Raw genomic sequence first — 15,800 nt, 5'->3', positions numbered from 1 at the left:
TTCTTTGGCCATCTGTGCCATTACTGCTGTTAACTGCGTCATAATGTCTGCTCCTTCTTTGATCAAGGTAAATTCAGCACGATTTGTGCTTTGGTTTGTATTGATTTGGGTATATCAAGAATTGGGGGTTTGAATCAAAGTAAATTAAAACCGAAACACACAGACCCCTACAGAGGACTAGAACTATGTGCTGGCACAACCACACAGCGTGATTTGCTCTTAAGACCAACGACTGATCCTAAGTTCGAAGAATACCCAACAACTGGATATACTTCTCGCAGTCACAAGGAGCAGAACACGACGTTCCTATACTCACAAGTGCCGGGCCCGAATGGCTGCTAGCGAAGAGGTTTCAGTCTGGCGGGAGTGTGTCTTTCCTTTTTACGGATTAGCACTGCAACGTCGTCCCAAAATCACTTGTATTCCAGATACCTCGGATTGCTATTTATACATACAGAATATAGAGTCGCACAGTACAATTAATTTAATACAATAAACGGTTGGAACTGCAAGGAAACTTCTACAATCGGTCAGATACCATTTAATTTGAATCCACATGTCCTTATTTGGTCCATAATGGTCCCAAGATTCTAGTATACCTCCAAACATAGGTAGGCACTTCAATATTCATTTAATTTAATTGTTTTGGAGAATGACTCGAATGGTGTTCAGCTGTCAACACTTACTTCAATCGTTTGTCACGTCGTCCGGAGGCAAATCAGCTCTCCTCGATTCTAATCCTATCAATCTGATTCATCTGGATTAAACTAATTAGTTCTCTCTTTCAATAGACACCCATTGTGCCTATACTCTATCAAGGGAGTTATACATAGTATTCATTTAATTGTGTTCTTCAATATTTTCTATGTCAGGACTCTTTGACATTCATTTGATATGTCTTCGGAGCCTCGCAGTACTTCAATTGTTCTTCTAGTCATTTTCTTCAACCATGCAACCTGATTGGTCTATTAGACTAAATTGCAGTCTTTTAGATTAATGCATGATCTCGTTCTAGAAGGAGTATTTGATGATTCCTGAGTTCTAGAAAGTCATTTCGAGTCAATCCTCGGCTCATGGTTACTTGAGTAAGTTCTTCCAAACTCCTGCCAGTGTAAGGTCCAATAAGAATACCCTTGGTATGTCATACGTGAATGGTCATCCTTCGGATGTAGTCCGAGTCTGGTATAATCCTGCTCGACAAACAGGTAGACTGCTATCCGAAGGTAGTATCGGGGATGGGTAAACTAACCAACTTGTGGTAGTATGGGTATATGGTCCCTTCAACTTATTAGACTGATTCAGTATTGACTTTGACTGTCAATCTGGGTCTCAATTACAGTCCTCTCGATAAAAATCTATACGTGAAAATGTCACAATTCACAGCATAGACGTCTAGCCAAAATTTAGGCGTGTCACCGAATCCTTAGAACAATTCAAATTGATTGATCGAAGCTTCTTACTTAGCTCTCAAAGCTTTGCGGAACCTTTGCCAACGCTACCCCTTGCTATTAAATAAATTTGATAGCAGTGAACTCACATATTGTATATTAGATTGGTTGGTTGGAGTGCACATTAGATTCCTTCCTTTCTCTTTCACACAAAAAATGAGGCAAGCTCGTTACCGTCAGACATCCATTCCTTGACGTTAGTCTCGTATAGATTTTTCACTATGGCAATAAATTGCTTTATCACCGGAAGAGATCCGCTCTTCTTTTTTAAGTGGCAGTAGAACCCATGTGAAGTATAGTCATCTGTGAAGAAGATCGTATACTTGTACTTGTGGTACGAAATAGTAGGCCATTCTTTGAGGTCTGAGTGAATAATTTTAAAGGGATGTGATGCCTGACAATTAGTTGGCGGAAATGGACATGAAGTCATCTTTCCCTTGGCACAACCTTCACAGAGATCTTCCTCATGGGGAATGCTAAAGGTGGGAACACCTTCTGCATGTTTCCTCAGTTGAGTTAGTGCTTCGCATGATGGATGACCCATACGGCAATGCATGGTAGTGTAGTCCACTGAGTGGATCACTAAATTCACAGCCATAGGCTGTGGCGAATAATCTTTGAGAATGTAGATTGTATTGCTGTGAGTTCGTGGTTCAAATAACAGGAATAAACCGTCTTTGTCCCAGAAGTCAACTTTGTCTGTGTTGCCGCGAACAGTTTTGCCATCTTGTAGGAAGCGTCCTTGCGCTATAATGTCATGCCCTGCCTACAACCAGACCAGCCCCAGTACCCGCCACACGTTGTCACACACTCTATCCACCTCCCAAGTCACCTCCCCAAGTACCATCATGCACCTCCATCCTGCACCCTCCCCACACAAGTACCACCATATACCTACCCAAACGTCCTTCACCGACACGCTGTCATACCCCGACCGCCACCAGACCCGTCTCAGCACCAACCAGGAGCTCCCACATGTCGTAAACCCCCAAGACAGATCCGTTACCCGAGCGCCTGATGACTTCCCCGACACACGTACATTCCCCGGCGCGCATACAGGACCCCATACAGCAACTCCATTAAGTATCAATCTCGATTACCGCCTCATGTTCACTAGATCCCCTGATGTTCCCTTGTCCACTTCCTGTATCTATTTAAGTAGCTCTGACACGTCCCCAAGCACCAGCTTGGTATATTTTGAACACACACCCTTTACATAGGTCCAGTCCCTGTCCCTTTGTACCTGCTACCTATACGGAATTCTCTTTACTCTCTGTTTCTCTACCTCTGTTTCTCTTTACTCTTGTCTATTGTCTCTCTGGTCGTCTATACGATCAAATATACACTTTTACTTCAAGTCTAAGCCTTCCGAGTGAGTCTCCGAGCTCCCTCGAACATTACTAAAGCTTCCCAATGCCTAAACACTTTGGTGAGCTACCCTTCCCCAAACCTCCCAGAGCTCCCCAGCTACTTCGTAAGCTTCGGGACCTCGATCTAAGTAACATTGAAGCTACTCCTCACGTCAAACTACGTATCGCTTCTCCGTTACCACCTCCCACACTCGAGGACGTCCATCCTCAAGCCCAGTCCCCAGGGACCTACCCTCCCTGAGACCTATTCACATCTACGACCTACTTGATCCTATATTGACGTTCTAGTGAGTACAACTCCTACTACGCAATATCGTACGGTCCCGCACTCTTACTCAACCTCCCTGGACCTCCTAAGAACACCCTCAAGGGTCATCATCTCGTCTTCCAGCCACTACTAGGTCATTCCTGTCCTTGGTCGCGGTTCCCGTAGCTTCCCTCGAGCTCCAGCCTGCTCCTAGCACGCTACAACATAAACCTTCATATACCAAAACCTACCCTAAGACCTATTCTGACCCAGGTCTTACATATAAGGCGATGACTCAACTCCTTCATATAGAATACTGGAGCAATTCATGCCGAATGCATGTGACCTCTTACATCTTTAAAATGTATCAAGACGGTTCCAACACCAGTAATGTAGGCAGTTGTAGTTGCAGTTGCTATGAGCACTTTTTCCTCAAGGTCTTCATACTCAATGAAGTCACTCAAGTCAAAGGTAGTGTGTTCAGAACAACCGGAGTCATTCATCCACCATTTAGGTTGATTTCTCTGTTTCCCCTTACACTTCTTGCACACAGAGTATGAAACGTCATGTACGCAAAAATGTTCATTGGATATATACTTGGCATCGATACAGTAATTGTACAAACGGGACAAGAGATCAGGCTCAAAGGCCAACTTGCATGTCTTTGCCACTGCAACCGATGAAGGGGTGTTAGTACATTTCGTATGATCAAGATCAGAGGAGGGTACTGACCCCATGGTGTCCATGAATCCAGTGATTGCCAAAATCTCACAATCCAAGTCGAAGTTCATCAACTCATCAGGATCAAAGGAAGCAGTTCCTGGGACTTCAAAGTCCATAGGAGGAGATGGAGGAGGCGGCGTAGGAGCCTTACTGCCATTCTTAACATCATCCACAGGAGACATTGCACGAGTGCGCTTTGTTGGAGGATCAAGTTCATCATCACTATCCAACTCCGAAATATGCCCAGTTGGCTCAAGGGTGCGAATGACTTTGGCAGTTGCACGGACGCCAATGTTACGAGCATGATTGATAGCCATCCTTGTCTTCTTGTGAAGACGAAGGGACATAGCATTAGGAGGAGGATTGTAAGGAGAATGGATGGAGTGCTTGCGCACATCCTGAACAGAAGGAGTAAGATCAGTACGTACCGGACCAAAGTCAACAGTACTGCCAATCGGACTGAAGATCATAGAGTCTGCATCAGCTTGGGCAGCATTTGCATTCTTCTTAGCCTTCTTGTTCTTTCCACTGCCATGCTTACGCTTCTTCTTGTTGGAGTCATCATTCCCATTCTGTCCCTTCTGCTGCTGGTTACTACCATTACCATGCTGCTGTTGGGAGAACTTGGGATCGTTTCCCTTGCGATGAACGTTCAAAAACTTGTTTGCGTTCTGCAGTTGGGAGTTGCCAATGGTGTCTCCGCTAAAAGCATTCATAACTGCGATACGAACTTTGGTAAGCATCAATTTCTTGAGCTCCTCAGTACCGAGTTGAGACATAGTCTGGACAACGACAGAATAGTGTGATGGAAGCTTAGATAGAAGAACCAGAGCTTCAAGGTGGGCAGGGATGCCAATGTCAGCATCATCCATATGGGAGAAGAACATGCCAATGTCAGTCATAGCTGTGAGTGGGTTTCCCTTGTATGGGACCTTGACAGCCATGGCAGCAGCAAAGTCATTAAAGACTGCGCCTAGACCTTTGACCTTGTAGGTTTTCTGCAAGAATTCCCACAGCTCCTTAGCCGTGTTACCCTGATCCTTAGCAAGGATGCAGATTGACGGAGAAAGGCGGAGGCGGATGTTGCCAACAGCCTTGGTATCAATCTCCTTCCAGGATTTGAAGGCATCATCATATTCCTTCCAGGCTTTGACACTGTCGAGGTCTTCTGTATCAAGTGGAGACGGTTCGACAGGTGGGTCAGAGGTGATGGCTGATCCAAGCCCTGTGGCTTGGAGAAAGGCCTCCATTTCAGGGGTCCAGGTGTCATAGTTATCACCTTTAAGAGTAGTGGTAACAGCGGTGAACAGTGCAGAGGACATTGTAATCTGGGTAAAATCAACAGAAAATGTCAGCATGCAATTCATAAACGCTCAAGACAACAGATGGAAACAAAATGGCATGAATGTTATTGCCAATAGTGACAAGCTGCGACATATGTCTAGCAAGCTGTCATCTACAGTGTCAAGCACTCTTGGGCGATGTCATAATCAGCACTGTTAAGTGCGATATTGACTTCAGCACCAGAGGCGACGTTCCAGGTAAAGGTCTGTGTCAGAGACAGCAATCAAATAGATGTGTCAATGACAACAGTAGACCAGAGAGCGCTGCAAGCTTAGAGCTCAGCAAAGCGTTCATCCGGGGCCCATAACCTGTTGAGCAGGCAAGGGGTGCAAAGTGGGGACACTCTCTAGCACCATACCTGGGTAACAAGACTTATAATCTCAGAGAGGCAATAAGAGTGAGCGAGAAGCGAGTTGGATTCCAGTACAGGATATGGCCTGTTTATATACATAACTGTATGACAGTATTACATAAGGAAGTACAGAGGAATCCGCATATAGTAAATAACTAGATATGACTAGATATGACATATCATAACACATGATCATATTAGTGGCATGTGAACAGCATAGCCACGTTCAACATGTATGATTGACCACTTTGACATATAATACCACATCCCCTGGGTGCTCACTAACTCGGAAGTCTGCAATTGCTAGATTGAATAGCATAGGTGTTCCTGGGTCCCCTGTCTAAGCTCCAATATTTGAAGTAAATGCCTCAGAGAAAGAGTCTGCCACCTGGACTACATTTCCCAACTTTTGGTACATTAGCCGCAACCAATCAATCAGTGGTCCCCTGATGACCATCCTATTCAGCTTCATCCACATCATTGGTCTATTTGTTAGTGGAAAGGCATGTGTCCAGTCCATGTATGCAACATATAATGGCTTTCCCATTGCCTTAGCTGTGTCAACCATGGTTTTGAGGATAAATGGATTGTTGGTGGTTCAATATCCAGGCCTAAACCCATTCTGGGTTGATGGCAATAGATCCTGATCCTCTGCATATTCCCTCAACCTTCTGTCTATAATTAATGTGAGCATTTTCAGAAAGCAACACTCTAGCATCACCAGCCTATAGCTTGAAGGGTCATCAGCCTCCTTCCTCCATTTCAGTATACCCACTACCAATGCAACTAGCCATGCTGAAGGAGCTGTTCTGTTCTCTATACAGTAGTTCAACAACTTTACACAATTCTCATTTGGAATCTTCATAATCAGCTTATAATCCACCTGGTCCACACCTACAGAGCTGTCTAGGTTCTTCATTGCAATATGTGCCTTTGCTTCCTCAATCTCCTCTTTCTGTATTGCACGACTAAAAAATTTCTGCTGAGTTGGATCCACATTTCTATCTGGGTCATTGCTTCCCATTGCTTCCACTGTGCCAAATACTTTGCATCTAAATTTGGTGGGATAATGACTGGGCTTTGCATGCATGACCGGAATTCCCTAAGCAGCTGTTCAATGGTCACTTCCATTTCCTTTGGTTTGCCATCCATCCAGTTGATATATAAGGACCAGAACTGTGCAATAGTTTTGCAGTTTTGTAACTTCTTCAGGTTATCCTCCTGAATTTTTGCAACTTTCGACCTCCCTCTGTGTGAAACTTCACCCTGTCTCATATCTTCAACCCCTGCTTTTCTCTCCCCCCCCTACTTCTTGTGTAGAGCAGTTGAGACCTTCTGACCTTCTAGTGGTGGTAGGCCAGAGGTATTGCATTTCCATGGTACCTCTTTGAGTGGCCTATAATTGCCTGGTAAATTCATTGTAGCACCCTTCTTGGCCAGATTATCTGCCTCATCATTATTCTGGTTTCTACTGTGGCCCTTGACCCATACAAATCTGGTTGAGGCTGGTCTCTCTTTAAGTAGAAGTGCGATGTCCTTCAGTATATCACCATTTGGTATATTCCATCCCATGGCCAAGTGGCAGGCAGCCCAGTAGCAGCATTGTGTCAAGTCCATGCCGCGGGCCTCCATTCCGCCACTCGGTACTCCGAAGATCCATTCCTTATTGTAATCTCTTCCTATTGTTCTTTCTTGCTACACATATCCTTTCGTTCTAGTCTCTCATTATTGTCTTTTACTCTTTCGTTCTAGTCTCTCCTTATTGTCTTTTACTCTACCCTGCAGGTACTACTCGTATAGCTCCTAGTAGTTAGTCTGGCGCTCCGCACCAATGCGCCGTTCCGTAGATATAAATACTGCCTGTACGCTACTGTAGTTCCTCAGTTTAATTATCAACTTAGATCTCCCTTCTCAACTTAACTCTTCTCTAAGTCTTCAGGCTCAACGCCTTGAAGTACGTTCCCCTCGACCTTAGGACTTGAACGTTCTCTGGTCCGCTCCTCGTCATCGGCGATACCGCCGCTCCGACCTGGCTGCTACTTAGCTCCTCTCTCTCTACTCTCGCTCTCCGGGGACTAACGGCGTAACGGCGGTGTTGTTAATAACTTCACTACTGTCCCAATTCGTCTTCCGCACTTAGACACCTTGTAGCTTTGGCACGGTTACATGGTGTACATGATTTTAACACATTGCCTAATAATATACTCTGAGTCTGTATATATTATCAGTGCCCTGTTTGGATCCATTTCAAAAAGGGCTAAATATACTGAATATGATTCTGCCCTATTATTCATTTGTTTTCCAGGTTCTGGTACTCGCACACTTTGATTCCTCTTTGAGTTCAGGCCATAACATATTCCAGCACCAGCTTGTGCAGAATCAGTTCCCCCACCCAGACATGACCCATCTGTATATACTGTGACTGGGTCATTGGCATAGTAGAAATTCCCATAGTATTGTTTCAGTGCCTCTTCTTCTGATAAAGCACTTGCAAGAATCTTGTTATAAAGTACATCTGTAGATTCATGTAGAGGCTGTATCTTGACAGTCATTTTCTCCTGCTCCTTCACTGCACTGGCTCTTGTTTGGAGTGATAACTCCACTGACATTGAGAGTATAGAGTGATTTGACCACCTATCTTCCTCCTGCTTTGGGTTACCATGTACTTTCATATGCTTTACTGCATTCACCATGTTATTTGACACTACACAGTAGTCAACGACAGCCTTTCCATTGTGCTGATGTGATGTATAAGCGCCCAGTTCGTTTACCTCCAGCACAGTCCCATTTATTACTGACATGTGTTCCTGAGAACATACCTGCATGAAGGCCCGACCCCGTGCATTCTCTATACCATCACTTGAAACTCTTGGTCTGTGTGTATATATTGGAATGTTAGACCCAATCCGGCCATTCAAGTCCATCATCACTATCACAGGTCTATTTGACAGCCGACACAGCCTGATGATAGTCCATAGGTTCTCCTCAGGGGAGACTTCCGAAAAGTGAGTATATTTTGAGGATGCTGGCAATACATGTGCCACAATAAGCCATGCTGTGACCAAATCTAGTACAAGAATATCTGGCACAGATAGACGTGATTTCTTGACCTGTATGTGATTTTGTACAAATGCACACACTCCTCCATGCTGATGCTCCCATGGCTCTGCAGCCTTCCTTGACTGAGCAAAGGATTGCTAGCCTTGAAGCTTTGCCATAGCCTGTTCCTCCTCAGGACATAGATGTGTTTCCTGCAAACCAATAACATCTTAACATCCAGGCTGAGCATTTTTACAATAAGGTCTCCATGAACATTCCATGAGGCAAAGTTTACCATGGTAGATATCTTGGAACTATCTACCCCTGCTTCTGTTTATTCAGATTCGACCTCATTGACCTGAGAAAGATCCCCAGCCCCCTCTAAAAATCCTCCCCAATGCCCCCGAGCTTCAGTCCTTCCCGCTCACTTAGTGAGTTTTTATAACTGGCACTCCACTCTCGTGTAAATGCATCCCTATCATTATATGACCAAAATGTCATGACTAAGACCCCAAACCGGTACTCATCTCTCCTCACATCCCTGGGAATGACACTTCTTGGGACCGATTTTGCAATGAGCGCAATCTGATCCCCCACACCAGCTGTGGCATATTGCCCTTGGAACACCCCAATAGCCAGCTTCAGCTCCTGCTTGTCCCTTGCTGGGGCAGTTGGTGCAAATGTGGGTGGTTGGGCAAGATGTGGCGGTGGTGCCCCATACACTTGATTATGCTCATAATTCCCGCGAGTGTGAGAATCGTTCCATCGATAGTCCTTCTGACCACTCCCTCAGTTGTCCTTGCTCCATTCATTACCCCTGCCACCCATATCGTGTACTGACTCTGCGCTGTTACCACGCGGAAACTTCCCACTATGGCCTTCATATCCCATGTCATCCTCCCCCAACCTCTTTCTCTGTGTCCCATACCCCATAACTTCCCTCACACTTTCTGACATCCTTTCCACCTGTGCCTCCTCTTCTTGTCTCTTCTCTTGTGCCACCCTTTCCACCCTGTGCTCAAGGTCTCTGTTCTTGCCCTCCAGCTCTCGATTTTGCCTCTCCAGGACCTCTATTCTTGCCACCAAATCCTTTACTACATCCTCCACCTTTGCTGTATACACCTCCGCTTTTTTCTTCTGCTCATTACACTTACTTTCCGTTTCCTGCCTCAGTCATCCCTGCATATCTTTTAGACTCTCCTTCGTAGCTGCAGTCACACACTGGATCTCGTTCTTCAACTCCGCACGCACTGCTCTGCCATCATCCCTCGCCTCCTTGCTGACAACCTTCACATTGTTCTTCACAATCCCTCGCAAGGCCCTCATCTCCCCCTGTATCCTGCCGCATGTCTCAGCAAAGTCTTCCTTCACTCCCTTAAGTGCCACCGCTAGCCTTCCCTCGATCTCGCTTCCAGTTGGCATCTTCAATGCTACCTTTTCTACATTCTGCACCCTGCCCTTGAGCATCACCAGCTCTGGTCATAGAACCACTTCCCCTGCTTTGTCGCTACCAGACCGGCCACTTTCTGCTCTTGCCACTCACTCCTCTAGCTTGCCCAGATCTTGACGCAGCATTGACGTTTTGTCCCGGAACGCATTCCGCATCTCCATCTGCTGTCCCCCAACAGCGATAGCCATTTTCTTCAACTTGCTGGCAACCTGGACAACCTTCGCGACTGAAGTCATGTTGAGATCAATACCAAACTCCTTCTCCATGCACGCTTCCATCGTCATATTACCTAGTGAGTCCACAGTAACCTCCAGCCCCTCCGACATAGGAGAGAGAAGCAGAGAGGTGGTTAAGGGTTCATCTCCTGAGTCTTCATGGTCAATCGTTGCTGCTGATCTTGTTGAGGCAAGCGGCCTGGCTGCCAGAGAGGCGGTCGATCCACGAGTCCGCGGTTTTTGCTTCATGTCCAACGGGCCCTTCTCCCCCCCTACTTCTGACTTCCGCGCTGGTTTTGCCTGCACCCCCGCCTTTTTCTTCATCTTTTTTGGCGACTCCACCAGTCCCTCCATTGTCAGCAGACCCGGTCAAGCTCTCACCATCCCTTCGGCTGTCTTCAACACTCAGGCCCGTGTCTTGTTCATGACCACCATCCATCACCAGGCCCTCTCTTACTGTCTTTGTCTCGGGTGTAGCCCTCCTAGCATCAGTCTCCTCGCTTCCAGCCAGACCTTGTCAATCTTCTGATCCTCGGTCCTCACCAACAGTCCACTCCATCTGCAGGGTACCATTCGCAGGGCAGTCCAAGCCTTCAGTCGACAGTGCTCCTTGTTTCTGACTCACTGATGCAGAGAGGTTGTGCTCGTTTGTCTCTGGTGGCAATGGCATGCTTGCTTTTTGATACAAATCTCATTTACACTTTTTTTGCTCAATATGTGATAATGTTTCCTTGATTCGGCACTACGTTACCCACTATCGCGGTGTTTCTTCTTTTTTTCCTCCCAGCGTTCAGCTGTTTAGCGTGGGAAAAACACGAGATGATGGTGGTATAGTCTAGTATTAAGTATTGGTAACCATCAGCAAAATTGCCTCGAAAATTGCATCGAAAATTGCACCTCTGAAAAGGCCTTTCCCCTAGTTTCCCCTTCATTTCTACATATTGGCACCAGCTTTAAAAAGGTCGAATCCCTCTTAGAGTTCGATGCATGATGGGAGGAGGATGAAATTGAGATTAATGGTGATGCATGTGAATTTCAAAGTTCATTAAAATTGAACATGAACATATATAGAATCTTCTTTGATTCATTCCAAATCCTTCTTTGCGAAGATTACATGTGATGTTCTCAGCCCGTACATTTCTGTAAATACTGCCTGTATGCTACCATAGTTCCTCAGTTTAATTATCAACTTAGATCTCCCATCAACTTAGATTCCCTTTCCAACTTAGTTCTCCTCTAAGTCTTCAGGCTCATCGCCCTGAAGTATTCTCTATTCTTACCTTAAGACTTTTAAGTGCTTTGGTTCGCTCCTCATCACCAGCGATACTGCCGCTCCGATGCAGTGTTGTTAATAACTTCACCACTGTCCCATTCAATCTTCTGCCCTTAGACACCTTGTGGCCTCTGGCACGGTTACATGGTGTACATGATCTTAACAATTTCCTCGACATCAGCATCAACCTGGACTGCTCTGGACTGATCTTCTATTCTATTCAATGATGACCCAGCCAGAGGAATCTTCAAGAGACTTCAAGGTCTCATCATGGGCGGTGGCGCTCGATGGAGTCGTTTGAACTGCATTCATGCGGCCAAACTCTATCAAAATGTAATGACAATGCAGTCTACAGAGACCGCAACAGGACTTCCCTATTCGCAATAAGTAAGTTATTTCGAGATATACATACATTCAATTGTTGCATGTCAGGATGTCACAGCTTTGTCCAAGTACAACCATCTGATTCTTCCTGGAGTATTGTGCTTTCCTTCAAGTTCTCTTTCTCATTTTGCTTCATTATGTCATTTGTTATTCGTGTTTCCCTTCAACCCTTTTGGTCCTTTACCCCTCTTCCTTTGCCTTTCTTGATACACAAATCCAAGTACATTGAGTGAGGCCCCCGGAAGCTCCCCCAGAACCCTGTCCAGAATTGCATATTTTAAAGGCCAAAATCAGCCATTTCCTTGTCCAAATATAGCGTAGATTGAAGCTCAATAGGTCAGTCCTTGTCCGGTATAGCGTAGTTTGGAAGCACCAAAAGCAAAATTGAAAATAATATTTTTTGAGTACTTTGCACTGCCATTTTTGGAAATTTCAGGGGATTTTTCTGGATTTCACGTTAACGAGCTTGCCTCGTTTTTGTGTGAAAGAGAAAGGAAGGAATCTAATGTGCACTCCAACCAACCAATCTAATACACAATATGCGAGTTCACTGCTATCAAATTTATTTAATAGCAAGGGGTAGCGTTGGCAAAGGTTCCGCAAAGCTTTGAGAGCTAAGTAAGAAGCTTTGATCAATCAATTTGAATTGTTCTAAGGATCCGGTATATTCCTTTGATTAAGGTAGATTCAGCACGATTTGTGCTTTGATTGTATTGATATAGGTATATCAAGAATTGGGGGTTTGAATCAAAGTAAATTAAAACCGAAACACACAGACCCCTACAGAGGACTAGAACTATGTGCTGGCACAACCACACAGCGTGATTTGCTCTTAAGACCAACGACTGATCCTAAGTTCGAAGAATACCCAACAACTGGATATACTTCTCGCAGTCACAAGGAGCAGAACACGACGTTCCTATACTCACAAGTGCCGGGCCCGAATGGCTGCTAGTGAAGAGGTTTCAGTCTGGCAGAAGTGTGTCTTTCCTTTTTATGGATTAGCACTGCAACGTCGTCCCAAAATCACTTGTATTCCAGATACATCAGATCGCTATTTATACATACAGAATATAGAGTCGCACAGTACAATTAATTTAATACAATAAACGTTCGGAACCGCAAGGAAACTTCTACAATCGGTCAGATATCATTTAATTTGATTCTACATGTCCTTATTTGGTCCATAATGGTTCCAAGATTCTAGTATACCTCCAAACATAGGTACATAATGGTTCCAAGATTCTAGTATACCTCCAAACATAGGTAGGCACTTCAATGTTCATTTAATTTAATTGTTTTGGAGAATGACTCGAATGGTGTTCAGCTGTCAACACTTACTTCAATCGTTTGTCACCTCGTCCGGAGGCAAATCAGCTCTCCTCGATTCTAATCCTATCAATCTGATTCATCTGGATTAAACTAATTAGTTCTCTCTTTCAATAGACACCCATTGTGCCTATACTCTATCAAGGGAGTTATACATAGTATTCATTTAATTGTGTTCTTCAATATTTTCTATGTCAGGACTCTTTGACATTCATTTGATATGTCTTCGGAGCCTCGCAGTACTTCAATTGTTCTTCTAGTCATTTTCTTCAACCATGCAACCTGATTGGTCTATTAGACTAAATTGCAGTCTTTTAGATTAATGCATGATCTCGTTCTAGAAGGAGTATTTGATGATTCCTGAGTTCTAGAAAGTCATTTCGAGTCAATCCTCGGCTCATGGTTACTTGAGTAAGTTCTTCCAAACTCCTGCCAGTGTAAGGTCCAATAAGAATACCCTTGGTATGTCATACGTGAATGGTCATCCTTCGGATGTAGTCCGAGTCTGGTATAATCCTGCTCGACAAACAGGTAGACTGCTATCCGAAGGTAGTATCGGGGATGGGTAAACTAACCAACTTGTGGTAGTATGGGTATATGGTCCCTTCAACTTATTAGACTGATTCAGTATTGACTTTGACTGTCAATCTGGGTCTCAATTACAGTCCTCTCAATACGAATCTATACGTGAAAATGTCACAATTCACAGTATAGACATCTAGCCAAAATTTAGGCGTGTCAACGTGATCAACCTTGTCCGTTATAGCGTATTTTAGGCTGAAAACATTGCATAGTTTACAGTGTTTGCCCGGACAGGGTTCTGGTAGAGCTTCCAGGGGCCTATTGAGTGTGATGACACGGAATAGCGCTGAGGAGCAGGCACATGCTATAGTCTTATTGTATAACAGTGGCCATGTTATCGCTGTGATCTCACAGACATTCGTATATGGTGAGTGTTGTCATGTTCAAACTACAACCACAAATAAATTCTGACGATGGCATGTCTTGGACAGGAATATACACTGTTTTGATTCCTGTTTCTTCTTATGTCATGCTGTAAGCTCCATCTAACTACTGCTAGATCATCAATCTTTGTTACATGTGCCTATAGCCGCAGGGGACTCGCTACAAGGGCGCAGAAGATCTTATTTGGGATGACCATATTCATGTTTGCATTATTGACAACACACTGGATCGCATCAATAGCGACATTGATTAGGCTCATTCATGTTGCGCAGTCACTGAATCATGGTGTGATTTCTGTCTAATGCGATGCAGTATGTCCTCACAGATGGAGTAGTCGTTTGGCATGCATAGGTGTTATGTTCAGTTGATGGCACGAAGACTTTGAAGATGTGTCTCTTTATGCTCAGTCTCATTGTGGGTGCGTACAATTAATACAAGTAGTTTTCTTTTCAAACTTGAAGTTTAAATGACTCCTTCTATTGATGTTGTTGCTCATTCTATTATATGCAGTCTCTGTCATAGCCACAATTGCTAGTCATATCACACTCATGGTCATTGACACAAAGGAGACCGGAGAGCTGGGGAGTCAGTTGAACCACGGTATCAATGTTACACAGGTGGCAATACTGGTATTGTCCCTTCTCACAAACTTGCTGGCAACATTTTTTATTTCCTTGAAGGCTTGGTCAGTTTTCTTTTCTCTGCCTGTCTTCACATTGTTTGGACTGCCGCTTATTTTGTTTATCAGGAGAAGCTGAATTGAGATACGGAACAACTTGAATACAGCTGTTAACGGATGTTCACGGGCAGGAAAAATATTTGTTCTCCTCATCGAGACGGGAGCTTTGTACTCGGTGTCTTGTGTGCGTTGCTACCCTTCATTCAATGTGTGTTTTTCTAATCATCAGTGAACAGCTCATGTGTCTTTGCTTATACCATTGAAAGATCTAGATGGGACAGTGGGCTGTCGGCACTCAGCTTGCAGTAAGTGACTCCAACCAGGCCAGTCCATCTACTGATAAATTTTTCAGGGAATTTACCCAGTTGTTGTCCTCCTTATCTCCCCAGACTACATTCTTGATAGAACAGTCCGAGCCTTTGCTTCTGGGGTAGAAATACAGACTGGATTTCATTTTAGTGGGCAACTGGATACAATATGTTTCTATCATCAATCCATAGCAGATTTTGTTGCAGGTGACATGGAGGAAAATCGGTCCCGCGATGGTGGTACTACGGGATATTGGAATGGTCATCAAAGGTTTTGGGGAATTGAGTGTCCTGAGTGTATGATATTTATTATTTGTATGTCCGCAAAGAAGGTTCGCAGAATGAAATTTTGTTCAGGTTTGGGATCCAAAGGGAAAATGATTTACATCTGAAAGGATGTAAACACCTGGTCAGATGAGTTTGGGTAACTTACAGCCAAAATAGTTTCTCCTGCGAGTAAAATTTAGAATGGGTGATGCTTTCGCAAGTTACTTAGGTACCACCTAATCAAGTAGCTTCGAAAAAAATACTAGTAATCCCAAACGATGGTTCGACCCGGTCTCGAACCGGGGACCTCCTGTGCACATATAAATGTGAGACAGACGTGATAACCACTACACCACCGAACCATATACATGTGAAGCTATGAACTGATGGAATGGATTCGAATTTG

The 15,800-nt window shown here is 44.4% G+C and overlaps 1 protein-coding gene and 1 non-coding gene across 2 annotated transcripts; one reads left to right on the top strand and one right to left on the bottom strand.

Moving 5' to 3' along the window:
* Positions 1-14,026: 14,026 nt before the first annotated feature.
* C8R40DRAFT_1071503 (uncharacterized protein) lies at positions 14,027-15,430 on the top strand (the record flags this gene model as incomplete). Its single annotated transcript, XM_046226343.1, has 8 exons — positions 14,027-14,123; positions 14,188-14,230; positions 14,286-14,425; positions 14,505-14,558; positions 14,651-14,725; positions 14,758-14,825; positions 15,092-15,124; positions 15,335-15,430. 8 exons carry the CDS (start codon positions 14,027-14,029, stop codon positions 15,428-15,430), a joined length of 606 nt encoding a protein of 201 aa, XP_046083966.1.
* Positions 15,431-15,673: 243 nt separating this feature from the next.
* C8R40DRAFT_t178 lies at positions 15,674-15,756 on the bottom strand. Its single transcript has one exon. It is a non-coding gene; the product is annotated as a tRNA-Val (tRNA).
* Positions 15,757-15,800: the final 44 nt, after the last annotated feature.

This window comes from Lentinula edodes (genome assembly GCF_021015755.1).
Source record: "Lentinula edodes strain Le(Bin) 0899 ss11 chromosome Unknown C8R40scaffold_29, whole genome shotgun sequence".
Lineage (NCBI taxonomy): Eukaryota > Fungi > Basidiomycota > Agaricomycetes > Agaricales > Omphalotaceae > Lentinula > Lentinula edodes.
Note: the sequence above shows the minus strand (reverse complement) of the source record. Positions and strands in the feature narration are given on the sequence as shown.